This window comes from Dendrobates tinctorius, unplaced genomic scaffold (genome assembly GCF_039654945.1).
Source record: "Dendrobates tinctorius isolate UK_male_01 unplaced genomic scaffold, ASM3965494v1 ptg000055l, whole genome shotgun sequence".
Taxonomy (NCBI): domain Eukaryota; kingdom Metazoa; phylum Chordata; class Amphibia; order Anura; family Dendrobatidae; genus Dendrobates; species Dendrobates tinctorius.
The window spans coordinates 1,164,725-1,190,075 of record NW_027361723.1 but is presented as its reverse complement, the minus strand read 5'-3'; the positions used below and the strand labels follow the sequence as shown (position 1 = coordinate 1,190,075).

The 25,351-nt window shown below is 47.0% G+C and overlaps 1 protein-coding gene across 1 annotated transcript in view; it reads right to left on the bottom strand.

Moving 5' to 3' along the window:
• The window catches only part of LOC141091590 (uncharacterized), a 127,259-nt gene extending 106,200 nt beyond the window's left edge, over positions 1-21,059 (bottom strand). Inside the window, exons 1-4 of the mRNA XM_073577256.1 lie at positions 20,841-21,059; positions 14,346-14,497; positions 3,625-3,798; positions 1,903-2,026 (exon numbers count right to left, since the gene is read on the bottom strand). Of these exons, the coding sequence (XP_073433357.1) occupies positions 1,903-2,026; positions 3,625-3,798; positions 14,346-14,423 (376 nt within the window). The 5' untranslated portion in view covers positions 14,424-14,497; positions 20,841-21,059. The remainder of the gene's footprint in view (positions 1-1,902; positions 2,027-3,624; positions 3,799-14,345; positions 14,498-20,840) is intronic.
• Between the last annotated feature and the right edge of the window lie 4,292 nt (positions 21,060-25,351).

Below are 25,351 nucleotides of genomic sequence, written 5' to 3'. Positions count from 1 at the left end.
CGACACTCGCACGTGCTCGCCCGTTGATGGTTTGGGGAAATCGGACCCTTTCAATAGGATCCGTTGCCCCTGTCTAATCTTCATGGACAAAAAAAGTCTGGAGAAAAAGGACCAGATGTGTGCCTCCATAGACACTAAGCAAAAAACTGGCTTCCGCCCGCAATCAGGGCGAGGGTGTATATGGCGGGGGAGGAGCTAACCTTGTGTTGTCTGCCTAGTGTCAGCCTCCAGATGGCGGTAGCATACACCCACAGCACCTGTGTCCCCCAATGAGACGAAGGAGAAAAAATAGTAAATGAAACCCCTCTTTATCACCCCCATAGTTAGGGAAAAATAATAAAATAAATTTATTTATTTCCATTTTCCTATTAGGGCTAGGGTTGGGGCTGGAGTCACTGACGGTCGCGGCGTGGGAGTCACTGACGGTCGCGGCGTGGGAGTCACTGACGGTCGCGGCGTGGGAGTCACTGACGGTCGCGGCGTGGGAGTCACGATTGTGGTGTTGGGAGTTAGAATTGGGGGGTTTCCACTGGTTAGGAACATCAGGGATCTTCAAACGCAACATGGCGCCACCATTGATTCCAGCCAATTTTCAGTTCAAGAATTCAAATGATGCTCCCTCCCTTATGAGCCCTGCCATGCGCCCAAACAGTAGCTTTCCCCCCACATACGGGGTATCGGTGTACTTAGGAGAAATTTCACACAAAAAAACTGGTTGCGATGTAAATTTTGTGAAAAAATTTAAGTTGTTCATTTTTTACTTCCATATTGCTTTAGTTCTCGTGAAGCACCTGAAGGGTTAATAAACTTCTTGAATGTGGTTTTGCGCACCTTGAGGGGTGCAGTTTTTAGAATGGTGTCACTTTTGGGCATTTTGTGTGACATCACTCTCTGATTTAAGGGTACAAAAATTAAAAGTTTGAAAATTGCTAAATTTTTCAAAATTTTTGCCAAATTTTTATTTTTTGCATAAATAAACGCAAGTCATATCGAAGAAATGTTACCACTAACATGAAGTACAATATGTACCGAAAATACATTCTCAGAATCACCGGGATCCATGGAAGCTCCAGAGCTGTAACCTCATAAAGGGGCAGTGGTCAGAATTGTAAAAATTGGCCCGGTCATTAAGGGGTTAAAGCACTAATTCCGGCAATTATTTGACTAGTATTCTGCATTTTCAACAGTTTTCCCCTCTGCAAGCACAATGCCATGTCTGAATTTGCAAGCGACCGAGCTGGAGGATGTTGACTCGCTATTAAGATGTCTCCCAATCACAATAAACACAGATTGACTCTGGCTCTTTTTCCTTAGTTATGACACCGACAGAAGCAGCAGCATAGATGAACTTATAAGGCAGTACTCAGCAGTGCACATGTGAATCCAGCTCTTAGGTGAGATAAGTTACTTGTTAGAAAGCTTAGCAGAATCTTTTTACGTCTCCCTCGACTTCTGCTACCCGCCCTCTCCTCACTGTAGACTATAATACGTGTAGTCTGACACCTCACTTTGTTAGCATCTTTTCTTGGCACGGTTGGAGTTGTTTTGGGCAGAATGAATGATAAATTCAAAAGGCGAAGGGGGGAGGAAGATGCTGATAAGTGGAGAAAGAAGATGCATTCTCTGATAAAATACATCAAAGAGTGTAATATTAGCTTGTACTAATGATGTATGCAAAGTTTGGTGACTGTATATAGAGGGCACTCAGGAGATCAGCTCCCTGCACACGTGGATGATAATACCTAGCATCGGCTGTTAACCATTTAGATGCTGCATTAAAGCGTTCTCACTCAAAAGGCTCTGAGGATCCACCTCTTCAGGTGAGACACAGCAGGCTTCAGTACAGACGCCATCCCTGGCCAACAGTAATGAGCAGCAAGACTCCTACATGTCTCCTCTCACCTGCTGATGTGCGGGGCCGGTCGTCCTCCATCATGACGTCCTCGTACAGATCCTTGTGTCCTTCTAGATACTCCCACTCCTCCATGGAGAAATAGACGGTGACGTCCTGACACCTTACAGGAACCTGACACATATAAGGATACCGTCATTACCCAGAATCCTCCAGTGCCGGCCCTGTAAACTGTGTTCCAAATTATTATGCAAAAAGAGTTTCGGAGTGATAAGGTTAGAGTTTTTTTGTCATTTACACTCATTGCTGGTGATGTGTGTCAGGGCTCTTTATATCACTGAAAGCAATTGCAGAGACCTGTGCACATTAGTTTGGCAGGTGCGTCCAAATAAAGGCAAGACTACTGAAGAAGGCTGTTCCACATTATTAAGCAGCCGACATTTTTTGCCAAAATGGGAAAGAAAAAGGATGTGTCGGCTGCTGAGAAGCAACAAATTGTGAAGTATTTAGGTCAAGGCTCGACTACAATCAACATTGCCAAGACACTTCATCGTGATCATCGCACAATCAAGAAGTATGTCGCTGATTCCCGGCACACACGTGTGCGGCTGATAAGGAAACATTGAGGACTCTTTCCAACAGGCAATTGCGTCAGGTTAAAAGAGCAGCTGCAAAAACGCCTTGTCATAGCAGCAGACAAGTTTTTGAAGCTGCTGGTGCCTCCAACGTCCCCCGAACAGCAAGATGCAGGGTCCTTCAGAGGTTTGCAGCTGTGCGTAAGCCGTCCTGTCCACCACCTCTATCCACTGCACACAAGCAGAAACGGCTCCAGTGGGCCAAACGAGACATGAAGACTGATGAGTGCCATGCAACGCTCGATGGTCCAGATGGATGGAGTGGAGGATGGCTGGTGGATGGACACCCCATGAAAACAAGGAGGAGGTGGAGTAATGTTTTGGGCTGGAATCATGGGGAGAGAGATTGTCGGCCCCTTTAGGATCCCTGAAGGGGTAAAGATGAACTCCATAATCTATGTGGAGTTTCTAAAACAGCACTTCCTGCCATGGTTCAAGAGGAAGAACCGTGCTTTCCGCAGCAAGATCATTTTCATGCCTGATAATGCCCCGTCTCATGCTGCAAATAACACATCTGCATCTCTGGCTGCTATGGGCATAAAAGAGGACAAACTTATGGTGTGGCCACCATTTTCCCCTGACCTCAACCCCATTGAGAACCTCTGGAGCATCATCACAAGGAGCGTCTATGATGGCGGGAGGCAGTTCACATCTAAGCAACAGCTCTGGGAGGGGATTCTGTCCACAGGCAAATCAATTGAAGCACAAACCATCCAAAAACTGACAAATCCAATGGACGAGAGAGTTCAGAAGCTTCTTTCCAACAAGGGTCCTATGTGCAAATGTAACATCACCTAGAATAAAGTTTTGACTTGAAAACTGTTTGATTTCATTTTGTAATTAGCTGATAATGCTTATAACTTCACAAGTCACCATTGTTTTGTTCAAAATAAAAATAAAAAGGTTGAAAACTCTGCTGTGCATAATAATTTGGAACATGCATTGTGAGTGTTTCTTATTTTTAAAAATATACTGTTTTCATAGGCAGTTTGTTCAAAAACATTCCAATTATACTAGAATATTAGATGACTGGAAAATAACAATGACTGCAATTCATATAGGTAATTTAGGGGAAATAGGAGGAAATATTTTTTGCATAATAATTTGGAACACAGTGTATAATGTCCCAGCAGTCACCTCTCCGGTCAGCAGCTCAATGATCTTGTTGGTGAGCTCTAGGATCTTCTTATTGCTCCTCTCATGTATTGGGGAATGCGGGGGAGGATCTGTAATGAGGCTCCGCCCTCCTGACTCATTGAGACGACTGGCGGGAGTCACACAGTCACTTGTCTTCTTTACTATTGTGTAATCCTGTGTGTGGAGACACAAATAATATCATTAGACACCATATAAAAGTGATGTCACATATTAGAGGATTACAATCTGCTTCCTTCCACCCAATCTCGCCTCCGCCATTCTAGATCGAGACCTAACCTCCTTAATTCCGCACCATCATCCTATCTTTGACTTCAGTGATTAAACTTCTTGCCTGAAGAAAATCAGTAACAGGAATCGACATCCGCCATCAAATCCGACAGCTTGTGTGAGACACGGAGGAGCCGCCCGCCTGCCCACTATCAAGCTGCGAAATATCAATGCCCGTCGCGTTCTATGGATTGTGTAGTGTCGACTCCTCGCAGAGTCCACGTTCCTGCCATCAGCTCCTCGCTCCTGGGGTTTCATGTGTTTATTAGTCCGCTAACCTGTCATTTCCTATTAGTTGCTGGGGAACATGTTTGCGGCATATAAAGATTATTATCCAGAGGACGGCAAACCCTCGTGACTGACAAACCAATTTTCCTCGACATGGGGGAAAACAAACTTTCGACTCCGAATCAGAATGAATCCCTGGATCAGCGAGCAATATCATAACGTTACAAGTTCTGCTTACGAGATCCCTGATAAACACATCCAGACTAGACGTGAGGGCATCGAATCTGCACAGATTGCTAGAAAGGTTTCAAAATTCGTAGATCGAGGATCCCACAGAGCTGCGATTCACCTAAAATGGCCTCCGCCACGTTACAGAGAGGATAAGACACAAGGATCACATGACCAAGGTCACCACCCAATGGTTTCCCATAATGCTTTGCAGTTCCGCTAACCTTACACCAAAGCCCGCCATTAATGAGGGACTATACGTTAGAGGTCATTGATCACTCATGGCCCTTATAAATGTCCAATCACGAGAAGCTGCTGCCATTTTGAGGTGAATGTGGATAGGAGAGAGGACCTCAGAGCTCAGTCAGAGAGACACAGTTCACATTGTGAGTGTTAGTGTGTGAGAAGAGAACACACAGGTTTAAATACGTGAAAGAGCGGGGGAGAGAGAGATACGAGTCGCTGACACTGTTATGGAAATATATATGTATTTCATCTAGATCTCACTTGCCTGCCATAGGCTGTACACTGCCATATACTCATGTATTCTTATATACTCTTATATGCACACAGATACATATTTACAGCTTGAACTCTATAACTAGTTGGTGGAAATGACCTCCCGCCCCCCCATGAGAGAGTCTGGGGAGCTGATGTGATCTCATGATAGCATTGTCTTGTGACATTTGTCCCAGACATACAGAAGAGGAAGTTATGCCAGATGGTCCAAGCCGATACTGGAGTCTTGCTGACATTGGAATACAAGGGGCAGTATATCATCCGATTCTTAAGTCACCTTAGGTCAGACACCCATATATGTTCATGTATTTAAACTGACCAATTAGATAAGAAGTTCAGCCTTTATGTTAATGAGTAACCACTCCTTTCTGTACGAACTGATAAATAACCATGAATGTGAATAAACCAGCAGAGTTTTGCTGGAAGGTGTTGCTGCTAACCAGGTGTGGCGTCTTTCCTTCCTTGAGCGCTCAATAAGACTCTGTCTAATTAGGACAGGCCACAGCACGCACAAGGGTATATCTACCCAATCAGTCAAAAAATCTGCAACAACACCGTGTTAGGCCATGAACTGCTGTCGTCAGTGCTGCAATTCACTTTGCTCCTTTTCACCTCTCCAATATCTACTTTTGCTAAATCCAATATTGCTGAATTTTCTGCAAATGTCTCGTAAACACCACACCACGGTCTATTCCAGTTTAGCCTGTGGCAGGTTGTGAAGCACAGCACTCAGTAACCAGTACAGGTTCACGCCGTCTGCCAGGATCAACGTGTGAGGCTGTAGAGCAAACAGCAGAAGCAACACTGTCGGCACCAGTCACCCGGCTGTTAGTAGCAGAAGCAGGTAACAGTTGTATCTAGTAGGAGTGTTACTGCGGAGGAAGCCAAAGACACCGGGGCTGGATGGCTCACTCATCATCTCAGTCACAGCAGCAAGATGTTACCTCTGGCAGAGACACCATCACCGGTGCTCAGACCACTCATTGCAAAAGTTCATTTCCGCTGTGGTCTTTTTATTCCATCACCTCTGTCCTCACTGAACCCTAGTGAGCTTCCATCTTTACTCCTAAGTTTCAGCACTCCGAGGACTGTGAAGAAATGTCTTAGGATGGGGTTCCTGTTGATGCCTTCAGTGAGTTTGGACAAAAATGAGATGGAGGACATGGCTGTAGCTATGTTTTGGTTGTAGTAGTCATGGCAAATGCAGTATTGGTGCTGGCAAGTAACATTGGGGGTAACTCAAAGGTGGGGATGACATTGGGCAAGGTGCTTAAGACATTTTGCAGGGATGATGAAGATGGTGATTATTAAGCCGGGATCACATATGCGAGGCACACAGCCGAGTCTCGCATGTTAATAATCGGCGCTGCCGCTGGCACTCAGGAGCAGAGCGTGCGGCCGCATAGCAATACATGGAGCAGCACACTCCGCTCCTGAGTACCAGCGGCAGTGCCGGGGATTAACATACGAGACTTGCCCGTATTCCTCGCATGTGTGATCCCGGCCTTAGAACAGTCCTGGGAACAAAATCAAGGTGACAAGGTGATGTCATGAGAAGAGGTGATAAAGAATGCCGCCTACATAGGTCAAAAACTAATGAAAAAAAAATGAACAAAACCACAATACGTGCCCAGTCATCCGATGATGTGTCAACTGAAGTAGTTGCAGTCGATGCTTTACCAATTCCTGAATTTCACTGCTGATGTGACTCAGCCACAATGGAGGAGGCCAAGCCACCATTATTTCGCAAAATAACAAAAACAAACCCCGCTTGCCTCGCACCCCCAAATACCAGGGATCACTCCTAGAAACGCTGTGTGGAAAGATGAGCACCACCATCTGAACGTGAAGCAACAATTCAGGACACGGACAACACATATGGGTCTATGTCTTACATGGCACCTTTCACTACGCACCACCACAACCAGGCCTGGTTCTAGCGACACCTCCACAGCTGGGCAGGTCTTGGTCCCACACTCCCATGGTGCTTATCCACCTCCTCCTCCCGGACACAGGGAAAAGGAGTCATCCTAAGATTAGGGACACGAGTCTTCTCTGCTCATTAGAAAAAGCCACCGGATTTGTGGGTAGGAACAATAGTAGTGTCAACAATGTCATCCCCCTGCTGGACACACAGAGAGAGAAAGCCGCCTGCGGGACAAAGCGGAGGAGGACGAGGAACTAAGAGGGTTTGAGATGGAAGACAAGCAGTTTTCACATGCACAGATAAGAAATGTGGATGACAAGGTGAATGATGATGCCGTCGGCTATGACCAAACATCACAGTGCAGGGCGGAGGATGAAACCACAGAGCCCTTGTTCACACGGGGAGAATGGCAAGCTGCACGCTGGGCTGCTGACATGGTAACCTGCACACTGTTAGCATCACGCACAGGAATGACTGTCACACAGCCGTGCTGTTAGACCCTTGTTAGAAAAGCAAAATGGGGGAATTTTCTCCCTGCTTCCGATAGGGAGGCATAATTACCTTATTCCCAGGATAGTTTCCGTTTTGAGCTTCTAGAAGCTTTCACCGTGCAGACGCCTGCTGGATGCATGTATGGCAGGAAGGCCGCTCTCCACCGCTACAAGGGGCCAAAGCAGCAGCAGCCGCCAACACAACGTAAATCTGAGCATGAATCAGCAGTTCATATTCACTGAGCCAACCTGACGCACAACAGAAAATGGTGCAGTCGTACATGGACCTCTCTCTGGCGCACGTCTTGACCCTTGAGTCAGAAGAATAGACTAATGGCAGTAAATGGCCTGTTAGAGAGGGTGGGTAATGAGGGCCAGCAATGACTAGATCGGCCATTGATGGCAATGGAGACTGGCAATTTATAACTGGCCAATTAATGCTTCTGCCTGACTGTTCATCATGTTCCATACTGTACGGTTTCTGCTGTTAGTGCTACTGCCCTGACACATCCGGACATCTCTTACCTGTGCATTTTGTACAAAACTATACTGCTGCCGCTACCAGCCTCAATACATAGCGGCACGTCATCTGCTTGTCCATCATGTTCCATACTGCACTGCTGCTACCACTGTCTCTACACAGCTGCACATCTCCTGCCTGTCCATCATGTTCCATACTGTACTGCTGCTACCACTGTCACTACACAGCTGCACATCTCCTGCCTGTCCATCATGTTCCATACTGTACTGCTGCTACCACTGTCACTACACAGCTGCACATCTCCTGCCTGTCCATCACGTTCCATACTGTACTGCTGCCGCTACCAGCCTCAATACATAGCGGCACGTCATCTGCTTGTCCATCATGTTCCATACTGCACTGCTGCTACCACTGTCACTAAACAGCTGCACATCTCCTGCCTGTCCATCATATTCTATACAGCACTGCTGCTACCACTGTCACTACACAGCTGCACATCTCCTGTCTGTTCATCATGTTCCATACTGCACTGCTGCTACCACTGTCACTACACAGCTGCACATCTCCTGTCTGTCCATCATGCTCCATACTGCATTGCTGCTACCACTGTCACTACACAGCTGCACATCTCCTGCCTGTCCATCATGCTCCATACTGCATTGCTGCTACCACTGTCACTAAACAGCTGCACATCTCCTGCCTGTCCATCATATTCTATACAGCACTGCTGCTACCACTGTCACTACACAGCTGCACATCTTCTGCCTGTTCATCATGTTCCATACTGAACTGCTGCTACCACTGTCACTACACAGCTGCACATCTCCTGCCTGTCCATCATGCTCCATACTGCATTGCTGCTACCACTGTCACTACATAGCGGCACATCATCTGCCTGTCCATCATGTTCCATACTGTACTGCTGCTACCAATGTCACTACACAGCTGCACATCTCCTGCCTGTCCATCATATTCTATACAGTACTGCTGCTACCACTGTCACTACACAGCTGCACATCTCCTGCCTGTTCATCATGTTCCATACTGCACTGCTGCTACCACTGTCACTACACAGCTGCACATCTCCTGCCTGTCCATCATGCTCCATACAAGCATTGCTGCTACCACTGTCACTACATAGCGGCACATCATCTGCCTGTCCATCATGTTCCATACTGTACTGCTGCTACCACTGTCACTACACAGCTGGACATCTCCTGCCTGTCCATCATGTTCCATACTGTACTGCTGCTACTACTGTCACTACACAGCTGCACATCTCCTGCCTGTCCATCATGCTCCATACTGCATTGCTGCTACTACTGTCACTACACAGCTGCACATCTCCTGCCTGTCCATCATATTCTATACAGCACTGCTGCTACCACTGTCACTACACAGCTGCACATCTCCTGCCTGTTCATCATGTTCCATACTGCACTGCTGCTACCACTGTCACTACACAGCTGCACATCTCCTGCCTGTCCATCATGCTCCATACTGCATTGCTGCTACCACTGTCACTACATAGCGGCACATCATCTGCCTGTCCATCATGTTCCATACTGTACTGCTGCTACCAATGTCACTACACAGCTGCACATCTCCTGCCTGTCCATCATATTCTGTACAGTACTGCTGCTACCACTGTCACTACACAGTTGCACATCTCTTGCCTGTTCATCATGTTCCATACTGCACTGCTGCTACCACTGTCACTACACAGGTGCACATCTCCTGCCTGTCCATCATGCTCCATACGAGCATTGCTGCTACCACTGTCACTACATAGCGGCACATCATCTGCCTGTCCATCATGTTCCATACTGTACTGCTGCTACCACTGTCACTACCAGGGCTGTGGAGTCGGAGTCGGTGCTCATTTTGGTGGAGTCGGAGTCGGTCTAAAATGGACCGACTCCTAAAATATATAATAAATTGGGTACAGTAATTCAATGCAGGATGTGCTGAATATTTTTTCATAGGAGTTTGGGAAAGTTATGAAATGTCCTATAAATGGCTGTTCTATTCCTGATCTAAGGCTACATTCACGCACAGCGTTTTTCCTGTGTTTTTTGAGGATACGTTTTTCAGCTGCAAAAGCTGATCATCTTTTTAAAAAACTGCATCACCTGAAAGGTTTTTGAGCTCATAGATAATGTTTTCAATAGCAAAAGCAGATTAGAAATCTGCTCTATCTATATATCCATATCTGTCTATCCATATCGTATCTGTACCAAAAAGAATGAAAACCGGGTAGTACACCAATATATATTCTGTTTTATCTAAATATCTTGATTATTGGATCATAAAAATGATTAAATGTCTGAGGTTCACATTGTACTACAATAAATTTTTCACTTAAATATAAGCAATATGTGTGGGAGTCGGAGTCAGAGTTGGAGTCGGAGTCGGTGTAAGGGAAATTGAGGAGTCGGAGTCGCAGGTTTGGCTTACCGACTCCACAGCCCTGGTCACTACACAGCTGGACATCTCCTGCCTGTCCATCATATTCCATACCGTACTGTTGCTACCACTGTCACTACATAGCGGCACATGTCCTTCTTGTCCATCATGTTCCATACTGTACTGCTGCTAACATTGTCACTACATAGCTGCAGATTTCCTGCCTGTCCATGTTCCATACTGCATTGCTGCTACCACTATCACTACAGAGCTGCACATCTCCTGCCTGTCCATCATGTTCCATACTGTACTGCTGCTACCACTGTCACTACACAGCTGCACATCTCCTGCCTGTTCATCATGTTCCATACTGCACTGCTGCTACCACTGTCACTACACAGCTGCACATCTCCTGCATGTCCATCATGCTCCATACTGTACTGCTGCGCTGCTAGCACTGTCACTACACAGCTGCACATCTCCTGCCTGTCCATCATGTTCCATACTGCACTGCTGCTACCACAGTCACTACATAACTGCACATGTTCTGCCTGTCCATGTTCCATACTGCACTGCTGCTACCACTGTCACTACAGAGCTGCACATCTCCTGCCTGTCCATCATGTTCCATACTGCACTGCTGCTACCACTGTCACTACACAGCTGCACATCTCCTGCCTGTCCATGTTCCATACTGCACTGCTGCTACCACTGTCACTACACATCTCCTGCCTGTCCATCATATTTTATACAGTACTGCTGCTACCACAGTCACTACATAGCGGCACATCATCTGCTTGTCCACAATGTTCCATACTGTACTGCTGCTACCACTGTCACTACACAGCTGCACATGTCCTTCTTGTCCATCATGTTCCATACTGTACTGCTGCTAACACTGTCACTACACAGCTGCACATCTCCTGCCTGTTCATTATGTTCCATACCGTACTGCTGCTACCACTGTCACTACACAGCTGCACATCTCCTGCCTGTCCATCACGCTCCATACTGTACTGCTGCGCTGCTAGCACTGTCACTACACAGCTGCACATCTCCTGCCTGTCCATCATGTTCCATACTGCACTGCTGCTACCAGTCACTACATAGCTGCACATGTTCTGCCTGTCCATCATGTTCCATACCGTACTGTTGCTACCACTGTCACTACACAGCTGAACATCTTCTGCCTGTCCATCATGTTCCATACCGTACTGTTGCTACCACTGTCACTACATAGCGGCACATGTCCTTCTTGTCCATCATGTTCCACACCGTACTGCTGCTACCACTGTCACTACACAGCTGCACATGTCCTTCTTGTCCATCATGTTCCATACCGTACTGCTGCTAGCACTGTCACTACACAGCTGCACATCTCCTGCCTGTCCATCATGCTCCATACTGCATTGCTGCTACCACTGTCACTACATAGCTGCACATCTCCTGCCTGTCCATCATGTTGCATTCTGCACTGCTGGGAAGGAATTCTACTCTGCACAGGGTAAATATAAGAACAAACCAGAAACTGCTCTGAATAACAGAACATATTGCTTCTTTACTTTCCAAACACCCAAACATGTTGCTGAACCCCCAAAAAGTGTATAATTTTTGGATCGTTTGCAATGAGATTGCTTTTCCCATAGACACTGTATATATATATATATATATATATATATATATATATATATATATATATATATATATATATATATATATATATATATATATGCGCGTGTGTGTGTGTGTGTGTGTGTGTGTGTGTGTCCGTCCGGGATTGGTATCAGCACCGTCACAAAACAGCCAGAAAGTTTGGCAGTCAGACATCTGGACCCCGAGAGCGTCATAGGCTATGTTGTGGGGCGAAATTTTAACCCCGCGCGTTCTAATTCACCAAACAATTTTGCCCCTAACTACATACTGGGGAAAAAGTGTGCGTATCAAGCCCCGCCCCTCATTATGTCATAATGGTTGACTATGGGATGGAGGATGTGTGATGGGTATATGGGCACTGGACTAAGGGATGGAGGATATGTATGACGGGTATATGGACACGGGCCTATGGGATGGAGGATGTGTGATGGGTATATGGGCACTGGACTATGGGATGGAGGATAATTATAATTTGTTATAACTAACCACAGTTAGTTACTATGCCTGGGCAGTGCCGGGCTCTTCAGCTAGTGTGTATATATATATATATATATATATATATATATATATATATATATATTTTACACACACACACACACACACACACACATATCTTCCCCCGCCAAAAGGGATAATTTTTGGACTGCTTTTTAATTTCAAAGCACAAAAAGCCTGACACTGCAGTGTGTTATTACTCGGGTTGTTGACCACCACACTTCATGTGTGTACTCACTGCCATATATACTGATGACACTTTTGCTTTACAGTGCTTAAAATGGAGCACTTTTAATTCATGACGAATTGAACCGGAAATGCATTTCAGGAAATTTGCTCATCTGTTCATCATGACAACTTTCTTGAGCAGCGATATATAAAGGAGTTGGCCAAAATAATGGAAACACCTAACATTTTGGCCTCATAATCTTCGAATATGTTATAAACATGCAAACCGTGACATATGGTAATGTTTTGTAGCTGATTATTTGTGTTATGTGATATGTGTATGTAAATTAACTGTTTGTTTTGCAGAATTGTAAGAACATTGATGAGAACCTGATACCAATGGCAGACCTCTCGGATTTTCAAAGAGGCCAAATTGTTGGTGCTCGTATCGCCGGCGCTAGTGTAACAGAAAGTGCCCGAATGTTTGGCGTGTCATGAGGTACTGTCTCCAAAGTAATGACTGCGTTTGAAAGAGAAGGAAAAACGTCCGCAGCAAAGCACAGGTCCGGCCGAAAGTCGAAGTAGACTGAGAGAGACCGTCGGACTCTAAAGCGAACTGTGAGAGAGGATCGCAAGACCACGAATCCGAAAAACACTGCTGAGCTCAATGAACACCTACAGAACCCAGTTTCCACGAAAACTGTTCGTCGGGAGCTGCACAAATCTGGATTCCACGGAAGAGCTGCAATTCGAAAACCGCTGCTCTCAATGACAAATGTTTCCAAGTGTTTAGAGCGGTGTAGAAACCTCCAGAATTGGTCCCTCGAGCAGTGGAAACGTGGGATATTCTCAGACGAATCATCGTTTACTCCATTTCCAACCTCCGGCCGAGTGTACGTTTTGGAGACAGCCTATAGAAGCATTCCATCCAGACTGCCTTCTCCCAACCGTAAAAGATGGCGGAGGTTCTGTGATGATCTGGGGAGCTATTTCGTGGTGATCCGCAGGGCCAATGATATCCCATAATGGAAGAATTAACAGCCGCAATTATTTAGGCATTTTGGGCGACCAAGTGCATCCTATGGTTCAAGCACTGTTCCCGGAGGCGAACGCCATCTTTCAGGATGATAATGCACCAATTCATACAGCTAGAATCGTTAAAGCATGGCACGAGGAACATTGTAATGAAGTGGAGCATCTCATCTGGCCCCCACAATCCCCAGACCTCAACATTATTGAGCATTTATGGCCGATCTTAGAGATTCAAGCTAGATGTTGATTTCCGCCTCCATCGTCGCTCAAAGAACTGGAGGGTGTTTTACCTGAAGAATGGGCTACAATTCCTTTGGAAACAATTCGCACCTTGTATGAATCCATACCTCGGAGAATTGAGGCTGTAAACGCCGCAAAAGGTGGACCTACACCATATTACACTAACTTTTGTTGATGTTTCCATTATTTTGTCCAACCCCTGTATATTCTCACTACTCTTACAGTAAAGAATTATATGCCGCCTTGTTATAGCAACAGATTAATATGGAGGTCAGCCGGTCAATAAAATTCCTCATCTCCAAACCACATTCTGGCCATCCGGTTGTCTTGGTTTCTGGCTTTTGCTTTCCTACAACATACTTTGGTGTATTAAGATGACACCTAACAGACCACATTGGTGGTCGATCTTCACGTGTTCTGTGGTTACGTACATTACGTCACTTGAAAGGTCTGGGAGCTGTTATGTACAGGACACTGGTATGGTTCCTGATACTGCCAACTATGTATAATTCCCTTCCCTAGGATTCCCTTTAAATAATAAAGATAGCAATATAGAAAGGTTTACCTCTCCGGTCAACAGGTAGATCATCTCCAAGGTGAAGTTTAATAATCTTTTGGTGATCTCATTCTGTTCCTTGTCCATCCTTTGTAGGTCATTCAGAAGGACTTTTGGACGGGAAAACGGAATGAACCGGAGGGATCTAGTCCTGCAGGCACCTTTGTGAAAAAAGGAGAGGCCCTGATTCACAGAGAGGACAAGAGAGAGAGAGAGAGAGAGAGGACAAGGGAGAGAGAGAGAGAGAGAGAGAGAGAGAGAGGACAAGGGAGAGAGAGAGAGAGAGAGAGAGAGAGGACAAGGGAGAGAGAGAGAGAGAGAGAGAGAGGACAAGGGAGAGAGAGAGAGAGAGGGGACAAGGGAGAGAGAGAGAGAGAGAGGACAAGGGAGAGAGAGAGAGAGGACAAGGGAGAGAGAGAGAGAGAGAGAGAGAGAGAGAGAGAGAGAGGACAAGGGAGAGAGAGAGAGAGAGAGAGAGGACAAGGGAGAGAGAGAGAGAGAGAGAGAGAGAGGACAAGGGAGAGAGAGAGAGAGAGAGAGAGAGAGAGAGAGAGGACAAGGGAGAGAGAGAGAGAGAGAGAGAGAGAGGACAAGGGAGAGAGAGAGAGAGAGAGAGAGAGAGGACAAGGGAGAGAGAGAGAGAGAGAGAGAGAGAGGACAAGGGAGAGAGAGAGAGAGAGAGAGAGAGGACAAGGGAGAGAGAGAGAGAGAGAGAGAGAGGACAAGGGAGAGAGAGAGAGAGAGAGAGAGGACAAGGGAGAGAGAGAGAGAGAGAGAGAGAGGACAAGGGAGAGAGAGAGAGAGAGAGAGAGGACAAGGGAGAGAGAGAGAGAGAGAGGACAAGGGAGAGAGAGAGAGAGAGGACAAGGGAGAGAGAGAGAGAGAGAGAGGACAAGGGAGAGAGAGAGAGAGGACAAGGGAGAGAGAGAGAGAGAGAGAGGACAAGGGAGAGAGAGAGAGAGAGAGAGAGAGAGAGAGAGAGGACAAGGAGAGAGAGAGAGAGAGAGAGAGGACAAGGGAGAGAGAGAGAGAGAGAGGACAAGGGAGAGAGAGAGAGAGAGAGAGGACAAGGGAGAGAGAGAGAGAGAGAGAGGACAAGGGAGAGAGAGAGAGAGAGAGAGAGAGGACAAGGGAGAGAGAGAGAGAGAGAGGACAAGGGAGAGAGAGAGAGAGAGAGAGAGAGGACAAGGGAGAGAGAGAGAGAGAGAGAGAGGACAAGGGAGAGAGAGAGGACAAGGGAGAGAGAGAGGACAAGGGAGAGAGAGAGGACAAGGGAGAGAGAGAGAGAGAGGGGACAAGGGAGAGAGAGAGAGAGAGGGGACAAGGGAGAGAGAGAGAGAGAGGACAAGGGAGAGAGAGAGAGAGAGAGGACAAGGGAGAGAGAGAGAGAGAGGACAAGGGAGAGAGAGAGAGAGAGGACAAGGGTGAGAGAGAGAGAGAGGACAAGGGAGAGAGAGAGAGAGAGAAAGAGAGAGGACAAGGGAGAGAGAGAGAGAGAGAGAGAGGACAAGGGAGAGAGAGAGAGAGAGAGAGAGAGGACAAGAGAGAGAGAGAGAGAGAGAGAGAGGACAAGAGGGAGAGAGAGAGAGAGAGAGAGGACAAGGGAGAGAGAGAGAGAGGACAAGGGAGAGAGAGAGAGAGGACAAGGGAGAGAGAGAGAGAGAGAGGACAAGGGAGAGAGAGAGAGAGAGAGAGGACAAGGGAGAGAGAGAGAGAGAGAGAGGACAAGGGAGAGAGAGAGAGAGAGAGGACAAGGGAGAGAGAGAGAGAGAGAGGACAAGGGAGAGAGAGAGAGAGAGAGAGGACAAGGGAGAGAGAGAGAGAAAGAGGACAAGGGAGAGAGAGAGAGAGAGGACAAGGGAGAGAGAGAGAGGACAAGGGAGAGAGAGAGAGGACAAGGGAGAGAGAGAGAGAGAGGACAAGGGAGAGAGAGAGAGAGAGAGGACAAGGGAGAGAGAGAGAGGACAAGGGAGGGAGAGAGAGAGAGGACAAGGGAGGGAGAGAGAGAGAGAGGACAAGGGAGGGAGAGAGAGAGAGGACAAGGGAGGGAGAGAGAGAGAGGACAAGGGAGGGAGAGAGAGAGAGAGGACAAGGGAGGGAGAGAGAGAGAGGACAAGGGAGAGAGAGAGAGGACAAGGGAGAGAGAGAGAGGACAAGGGAGAGAGAGAGAGGACAAGGGAGAGAGAGAGAGAGGACAAGGGAGAGAGAGAGAGAGGACAAGGGAGAGAGAGAGAGAGGACAAGGGAGAGAGAGAGAGAGGACAAGGGAGAGAGAGAGAGGACAAGGGAGAGAGAGAGAGAGGACAAGGGAGAGAGAGAGAGGACAAGGGAGAGAGAGAGAGAGGACAAGGGAGAGAGAGAGAGAGAGAGGACAAGGGAGAGAGAGAGAGAGAGGACAAGGGAGAGAGAGAGAGAGAGAGGACAAGGGAGAGAGAGAGAGAGAGAGAGGACAAGGGAGAGAGAGAGAGAGAGGACAAGGGAGAGAGAGAGAGAGAGGACAAGGGAGAGAGAGAGAGGACAAGGGAGAGAGAGAGAGAGGACAAGGGAGAGAGAGAGGGAGGGAGGGAGGACAAGGGAGAGAGAGAGGGAGGGAGGACAAGAGAGAGAGAGGACAAGAGAGAGAGAGAGAGGACAAGAGAGAGAGAGAGAGGACAAGAGAGAGAGAGAGGACAAGAGAGAGAGAGAGGACAAGAGAGAGGACAAGAGAGAGAGAGAGAGGACAAGAGAGAGAGAGAGGACAAGAGAGAGAGAGAGGACAAGAGAGAGAGAGAGGACAAGAGAGAGAGAGAGAGGACAAGAGAGAGAGAGAGAGAGGACAAGAGAGAGAGAGGACAAGAGAGAGAGAGGACAAGAGAGAGAGAGAGAGAGGACGAGAGAGAGAGAGAGAGAGAGAGAGGACAAGAGAGAGAGAGAGAGAGAGGACAAGAGAGAGAGAGAGAGAGAGGACAAGAGAGAGAGAGAGAGAGGACAAGAGAGAGAGAGAGAGGACAAGAGAGAGAGAGAGAGAGAGAGAGGACAAGAGAGAGAGAGAGAGAGAGAGGACAAGAGAGAGAGAGAGAGAGAGAGGACAAGAGAGATAGAGAGATAGGACAAGAGAGAGATAGGACAAGAGAGAGAGAGAGAGGACAAGAGAGAGAGAGAGAGGACAAGAGAGAGAGAGAGAGAGGACAAGAGAGAGAGAGAGAGAGGACAAGAGAGAGAGAGAGAGGACAAGAGAGAGGACAAGAGAGAGAGAGAGAGGACAAGAGAGAGAGAGAGAGAGGACAAGAGAGAGAGAGAGGACAAGAGAGAGAGAGAGGACAAGAGAGAGAGAGAGGACAAGAGAGAGAGAGAGGACAAGAGAGAGAGAGAGAGGACAAGAGAGAGAGAGAGGACAAGAGAGAGAGAGAGGACAAGAGAGAGAGAGAGGACAAGAGAGAGAGAGAGGACAAGAGAGAGAGAGAGGACAAGAGAGAGAGAGAGGACAAGAGAGAGAGAGAGGACAACATAATTTGTGAAATGCAGAACCTCGCTTACCGAGCAGAGGAAACAAGGCTGTTGGGAGGTTTCACATGATGGATTAAATGAGTATTTTCAACATCGCCACTTACTGCATATCCACGGGCTGTGTCATAATTGCCCGATAACTCCAACTCCGGGACCAGAACTTACTTGGCTAACTGGGATACTCGCCCCCCCCCCCGCCAGGCGAGGCAGCGAACGGGGAGATGTCCAAGCACGTGTATGGCCATGGGAGGCTCGCCTGCCCCGGTATAAGCAGCCATAAATGTGGGACTGATTTTTAGGCAGACTTATTTCAAAGTTTGTTTTCCTGTAGCATGACATCTAGAGAAACACTGGAAGGACAAACTAAGAAACAAATACAGTCATATGTAAAAGTTTGGGCACCCCTATTAATGTTAACCTTTTTTCTTTATAACAATTTTGGTTTTTGCAACAGCTATTTCAGTTTCATATATCTAATAACTGATGGACTCAGTTATATTTCTGGATTCAAATGAGGTTTATTGTACTAACAGAAAATGTGCAATCTGCATTTAAACAAAATTTGACCGGTGCAAAGGTATGGGCACCCTTATCATTTTCTTGATTTGAACACTCCTAACTACTTTTTACTGACTTCCTGAAGCACTAAGTTGGTTTTGTAACCTCATTGAGCTTGGAACTTCATAGCCAGGTGTATCAAATCATGAGAAAAGGTATTTAAGGTGGCCACTTGCAAGTAGTTCTCCTATTTGATTCTCCTATGAAGAGTGGCATCATGGGCTCCTCAAAGCAACTCTCAAATGATCTGAAAACAAAGATTATTCAACATAGCTTTTCAGGGGAAGGATACAAAAAGTTGTCTCAGAGATTTAACCTGTCAGTTTCCACTGTGAGGAACATAGTAAGGAAATGGAAGAACACAGGTACAGTTCTTGTTAAGCCCAGAAGTGGCAGGCCAAGAAAAATATCAGAAAGGCAGAGCAGAAGGATGGTGAGAACAGTCAAGGACAATCCACAGACCACCTCCAAAGACCTGCAGCATCATCTTGCTGCAGATGGTGTCACTGTGCATCGGTCAACAATACAGCGCATGCATAACGCCTTTTTGTATGACCAAACAACTCAATCTTTTCATCAGTCCACAGGACCTTCTTCCAAAATGTAACTGGCTTGTCCCAATGTGCTTTTGCAGACCTCAGGCGACTCTGTTTGTGGCGTGCTTGCAGAAACGGCTTCTTTCGCATCACTCTCCCATACAGCTTCTCCTTGTGCAAAGTGCGCTGCATTGTTGACCGATGCACAGTGACACCATCTGCAGCAAGATGATGCTGCCGGTCTTTGAAGGTGGTCTGTGGATTGTCCTTGACTGTTCTCACCATTCTTCTTCTCTGCCTTTCTGATATTTTTCTCGGCCTGCCACTTCTGGGCTTAACAAGAACTGTACCTGTGTTCTTCCATTTCCTTACTATGTTCCTCACAGTGGAATCTGACAGGTTAAATCTCTGAGACAACTTTTTGTATCCTTCCCCTGAAAAGCTATGTTGAATAATCTTTGTTTTCAGATCATTTGAGAGTTGTTTTGAGGAGCCCATGATGCCACTCTTCATAGGAGAATCAAATAGGAGAACTACTTGCAAGTGGCCACTTTAAATACCTTTTCTCATGATTTGATACACCTGGCTATGAAGTTCAAAGCTCAATGAGGTTACAAAACCAATTTAGTGCTTCAGGAAGTCAGTAAAAAGTAGTTAGGAGTGTTCAAATCAAGAAAATGATAAGGGTGCCCATACTTTTGCACCGGTCAAATTTTGTTTAAATGCAGATTGCACATTTTCTGTTAGTACAATAAACCTCATTTGAATCCAGAAATATAACTGAGTCCATCAGTTATTAGATATATGAAACGGAAATAGCTGTTGCAAAAACCAAAATTGTTATAAAGAAAAAAGGTTAACATTAATAGGGGTGCCCAAACTTTTACATATGACTGTATCTAAGGAGGACATGAGGACTGAGGTTTACTTTACTGAAAATGAGAGCTCATGCCTTCAGAAGTCCGAGAAATAAACTCATCCAACCAAGGACCATAGTAACAAGATGGCCTGTGAGCAACGCTTTGAAACTGGGTTGGCAGCAGAGGGTTTCAGGACTTCTCTGCACAGGACGGTTGATGCGCAAGATTCACCAACCTATTTCAGAAAAACTGCAGATAATATTGACTGGTGCAGATGACATGCATACAATATGACAGCTTTACTGAGCCAGGTAGGCTCACAGACAGGCCTGAGGGCCCCCCCACCTGCCTGAATCACTGACAAGCATCAGGGGGGGGGGAGGCATCTACTACACTGGTCAAGATCAAGGTTTAAATCAAAGGTGAGGGGGGGTGGAGGGAGGCGGCGAGGGAGGAAGGTGAGGGGAGCGGAGGGGGGAAAGGCGAGGGAGGCGGCGAGGATGGGGTGGAGGAAGGTGGTGAGGGGGGAGGGGCGGAGGGGGGAGGGGCGGAGGGGGACGGTGAGGGGGAGGGGGACGGTGAGGGGGAGGGGGACGGTGAGGGGGAGGGGGACGGTGAGGGGGAGGGGGACGGTGGGGAGGGGGACGGTGAGGGAGGGGGACGGTGAGGGAGGGGAGGGGGACGGTGAGGGAGGGGGGGGGACGGTGAGGGGGGGGGACGGTGAGGGGGGGGGGACGGTGAGGGGGGGGGACGGTGAGGGGGGGGGGGGACGGTGAGGGGGGGGGAGGAGGACGGTGAGGGGGGGAGGGGGACGGTGAGGAGGGGGGGGGGGCGGAGGGAGACGGGGAGGAGGGAGGGGGGCGGCGGTGAGGGGGGACAGAGAAAAGTGGTGGGGGGGGGCGGAGGGAGACGGTGAGGTGAGAAGTGTTGAGACATCTCTAAGAAACACGCACCGTCTATATAAAACACAGCTCGCTGCTTGGGCCCCTCTGGACGCTTTTCGGACCCACTTTTGGGGCGGTTACTCCAGCGCTTGAGCTCCGGCCCCCGTGTCCCCCCCGTTACCTCCAGAGCTGCACTCTCCTTTCTCGCTCCTCCCTGGGGCTCTATGCTCCTGTCACCTTCCTCATAGCCGGGGGCTCCACAGCGTCACGTGATGCGGGAGATTCCTCTGTTTGTTCTTTCACCTCCTTCACATCTGCAGATGAGGAGCGGAAAAGCCGAAGGACCTGCAGTGACGTCATCAGCGTGTGACCCGTGTGTGAGAGGGCGGGGTCCCGTGTGAGTGGGCGGGGTCTAGCTGTGAAGAGTATAATAGGTCGCGGCTACAGGACTTGTGATGATGTCACCAGCGTGTGACCAGTCACGTGAGTGGGCGGAGTGCAGCGGCAGGTGACTGAGGAGGCAGAGAATGCTGGGACTTGTAGTGTATAACAGCCTGGCTATGATGGGAGGTATTGTCCTCCTGGTGTCATATCCCATAATGACAGCCTGTGAGCCTGAACATGCTGCGACTTGTAGTTCTTCTCCCCACTAGCTGGCCGTGCTGGGACTTGTAGTTCTTCTCCCCACTAGCTGGCCGTGCTGGGACTTGTAGTTCTTCCTGTACTCCGACTAGCTGGCCGTGCTGGGACTTGTAGTTCTTCTCCCCACTAGCTGGCCGTGCTGGGACTTGTAGTTCTTCTCCCCACTAGCTGGCCGTGCTGGGACTTGTAGTTCTTTCCTGTACCCTGACTAGCTGGCCGTGCTGGGACTTGTAGTTCTTCCCGTACCCCCCACTAGCTGGCCGTGCTGGGACTTGTAGTTCTTCCTGTACTCCCACTAGCTGGCCGTGCTGGGACTTGTAGTTCTTCCCGTTCCCCCCACTAGCTGGCCGTGCTGGGACTTGTAGTTCTTCTCCCACTAGCTGGCCGTGCTGGGACTTGTAGTTCTTCCTGTACTCCCACTAGCTGGCCGTGCTGGGACTTGTAGTTCTTCCCGTTCCCCCCACTAGCTGGCCGTGCTGGGACTTGTAGTTCTTCCCGTACCCCCACTAGCTGGCCGTGACTCTTCTTTTCCCCCTCACCTCGGTGCTGCTCGTCCTCTCCCCCAGGTGGCGGCGGTGGTGACTCTGTGCCCGGGGCTCTCGGCGTCTCGTCCGTGGAGCGGGGGTCTCACCGGCTGATGTGACTTGTAGTTCACCCAGTAGGCGCGGACAGGTCACATGGTTACCTGGTGGAGAAGACGCCAGAATATCGCCATCACCAGCCATAGAGCAGCGTCCTGACATCGGCACTGGGCTCAGAATCACAGAGGGGTGACAGGGAATCCGTCAGCAGGTTGTCACCACCTAATCTGAGAGCAGCAGCTGTGGACCCAGAGACCCTGATTCCAGCGATCTGTCACTTGCTGCAGTTTTCATAAAATCACTGATTTATCAGCAGGAAGGCAATGAAGAAGCATTAAAAAGTTATAGAGAAAAAAATTAAATGTGTAAAAAAAAACCCAAATACATTTAGCAAAAGAACTCAAGAGACTCATTGCTAAGGAAAGTAAAACAAACCCCAAACTATTCTTTAATTATATAAACAGTAAAAAGATTAAAATTGATGGTGTCGGCCCTTTAACCCCTTTACCCCCCAGGGTGGTTTGCACGTTAATGACCGGGCCAATTTTTACAATTCTGACCACTGTCCCTTTAAGAGGTAATAACTCTGGAACGCTTCCATGGATCCCGGTGACTCTGACACTGTTTTCTCATGACATATTGTCCTTCATGTTAGTGGTAAAATTTCATTCATATAACTTGTGTTTATTTGTGAAAAAAACAGAAATTTGGCAAAAATTTTGAAAATGTTGCAATTTTCCAAATTTGAATTTTTATGCCCTTAAATCACAGAGATACGGCACACAAGAAACCTAATAAATAAAATTTGCCACATGTTTACTTTACATCAGCACAATTTGGGAACCAAAATATTTCTTGTTAGGAAGTTATAAGGGTTAAAATTTGACCAGCGATTTCTCATTTTTACACCATTTTATTTTTAGGGACCACATCACATTTGAAGTCACTTTGAGGGGTCTATATGATAAGAAAAACCCAAAAGTGACACCATTCTAAAAACTGCACCCCTCAAGGTGCTCAAAACCACATTAAAGAAATTTATTAACCCTTCAAGTGCTTAACAGGAATTTTTTGAATGTTTAAAAAAAAATTGAACATTTAACTTTTTTTCACAAAAAAATTACTTCAGGTCCAATTTTTTTTATTTTACCAAGGGTAACAGGAGAAACTGAACTGCAAACGTTATTGTGCAATTTGTTCTGAGTACGATAATACCTTATATGTGGGGGGGAACCACTGATTCGGTGCATGACAGCGCTCAGAGAAGGGAAGGACTTTTTCAATGCAAAATTGGCTGGAATTCAGATCGGACGCCATGTCCCGATTGGAGAGCCCCTGATGTACCTAAACAGTGGAAACCCCCACAAGTGACCCATTTTGGAAACGAGACCCCCCAAGGAACTTATCTAGATGTGTGGTGAGAACTTTAAACCCCCAAGGGCTTCACAGAAGTTTATAACCTACAGCCGTACAATAAAAAAATCATATTTTTTCCACTTTTCACCCCCAATTTTTATTTTCCCAAGAGTAACAGGACCCTAAAAGTTATTGTGCAATTTGTCCTGAGTATGCTGATACCCCACATGTGGGGGTAAACCACTATTTGGGCGCATGGCAGAGCTCGGAAGGGAAGCACCGCCATTTAACTTTTTTGGCTGGAATTGAGATCGGACACCATGTCGGGTTTGGAAAGCCCCTGATGTACCTGAACAGTTGAAACCCCCCACAAATGACACCATTTTGGAAACTAGACCCCCCAAGGAACTTATCTTGATGTGTTGTGAGCATTTTGAACCCCCAAGGGTTTCACAGAAGTTTATAACGCCCGGGCATGAAAATAAAAAAATCATAATTTTTCTACAAACATGATATTTATGCCCCCAATTTTTTATTTTCCCAAGGGTAACAGGAGAAATTGGACCCCAAACGTTGTTGTGCAATTTGTCCTGAGTAGGCTGATACCCCATATGTGGGGGTAAACCACTGTTTGGGCGCATGGCAGAGCTTGGAAGGGAAGGAGCACCATTTGACATTTTCAGCGCAGAATTGGCTGCAATTGAGATCAGACGCCATGTTGCGTTTTGAGACCACCTGATGTGCCCAAACAGTGAAAAAACCCCAATTCTAACTCCAACCCTAACCCCAACACACCCCTAACCCTAATCTCAGCCATAACCCTAACTCCAAACCTAGCCCAGACTCTAACCTTAATGGGAAAATGGAAATAAATACATTTTTTTAATTTTATTATTTTTCCCTAACTAAGGGGGTGATATCGGGGGGTTTGAATTACTATTTATGGCGGTTTTTATGTTTGGCAGCTGTCATACGCTAAAAGACGCTTTTTATTGTAAAAATATCTTTGCATCACCACATTTTGAGGGCTATAATTTTTCCGTATTTTGACCCACCGAGTCATGTGAGGTCTTATTTTTTGCGGGACGAGTTGACATTTTTATTGGTGCCATTTTCGGGCACATTACTTTTTTTGATCGCTTTTCATTCCGATTTTTGGGACGCAGAATGAACAAAAACCAGCGTTTCATGAATTTCTTTTGGGTGGTGCGTTTACACTGTTCCGCGTGCGGTAAAATTGATAAAGCGGTTTTATTCTTCGGGTCGGTACGGTTACAGCGATACCTCATTTAGGTCGTTTTTTTATGTTTTGTCGGTTTTATGCAATGAAAACTATTTTATATAAAAAATAATTATTTTTGCATCGCTTTATTCTGCGAGCTATAACTTTACTTTTTCTCTGATGATGCTGTGTTGTGGCTCGTTTTTGCGGGACGAGATGACATTTTCAGCGGTACCATGGATATTTATATGCGTCTTTTTGATCGCGCGTTATTACACTTTTTGTTCTGCGGTACGATAATAAATCATTATTTTTTGCTTCGTTTTTTATTTTTATTTTTTAAGGGGTTTGCTAAAGGGGTTAACTAATGGGACAGTTTTATAGGGCATGTCGTTACGGACGCGGCGATACCAAATATGTGTACTTTTATTTTTTTTTTTATTTCCAAAAAATGAATTTATTGGGGGAATATTTTTTTCTTTTTCCTAATTTATTTGGCGATTTTTTTAAATTATTTTAACACGTTTTGTTTTTTTTAAACTTTATTACATTGTCCCAGGTGGGACATCACTGTCCTGTGACAGATCAGCGATCAGACTTCCTCATGCCTGCGCTTTGCAGGCACTGAGGAAGTCAGCTCCCTGCAGGCCCCCGAAGCTCCCCGTCGCCATCTTGGATTCGTTGCCGTGGGGGGCTCAGGGAAGCACGGAGGGAGCCCCCTCCCTGCCGATGCTTCCCTTTAACCCCCGGTACACCGTGATCGTGTTTGATCGCGGTGTAGAAGGGGTTAATGTGTCGGGGGCGGTCCGTGTGATAATCAGCTGACACCCGGCCACGATCAGCGGCGCTCACCAAGTGGGCGCCGCTGATCGCTATGATGTACTATCCCGT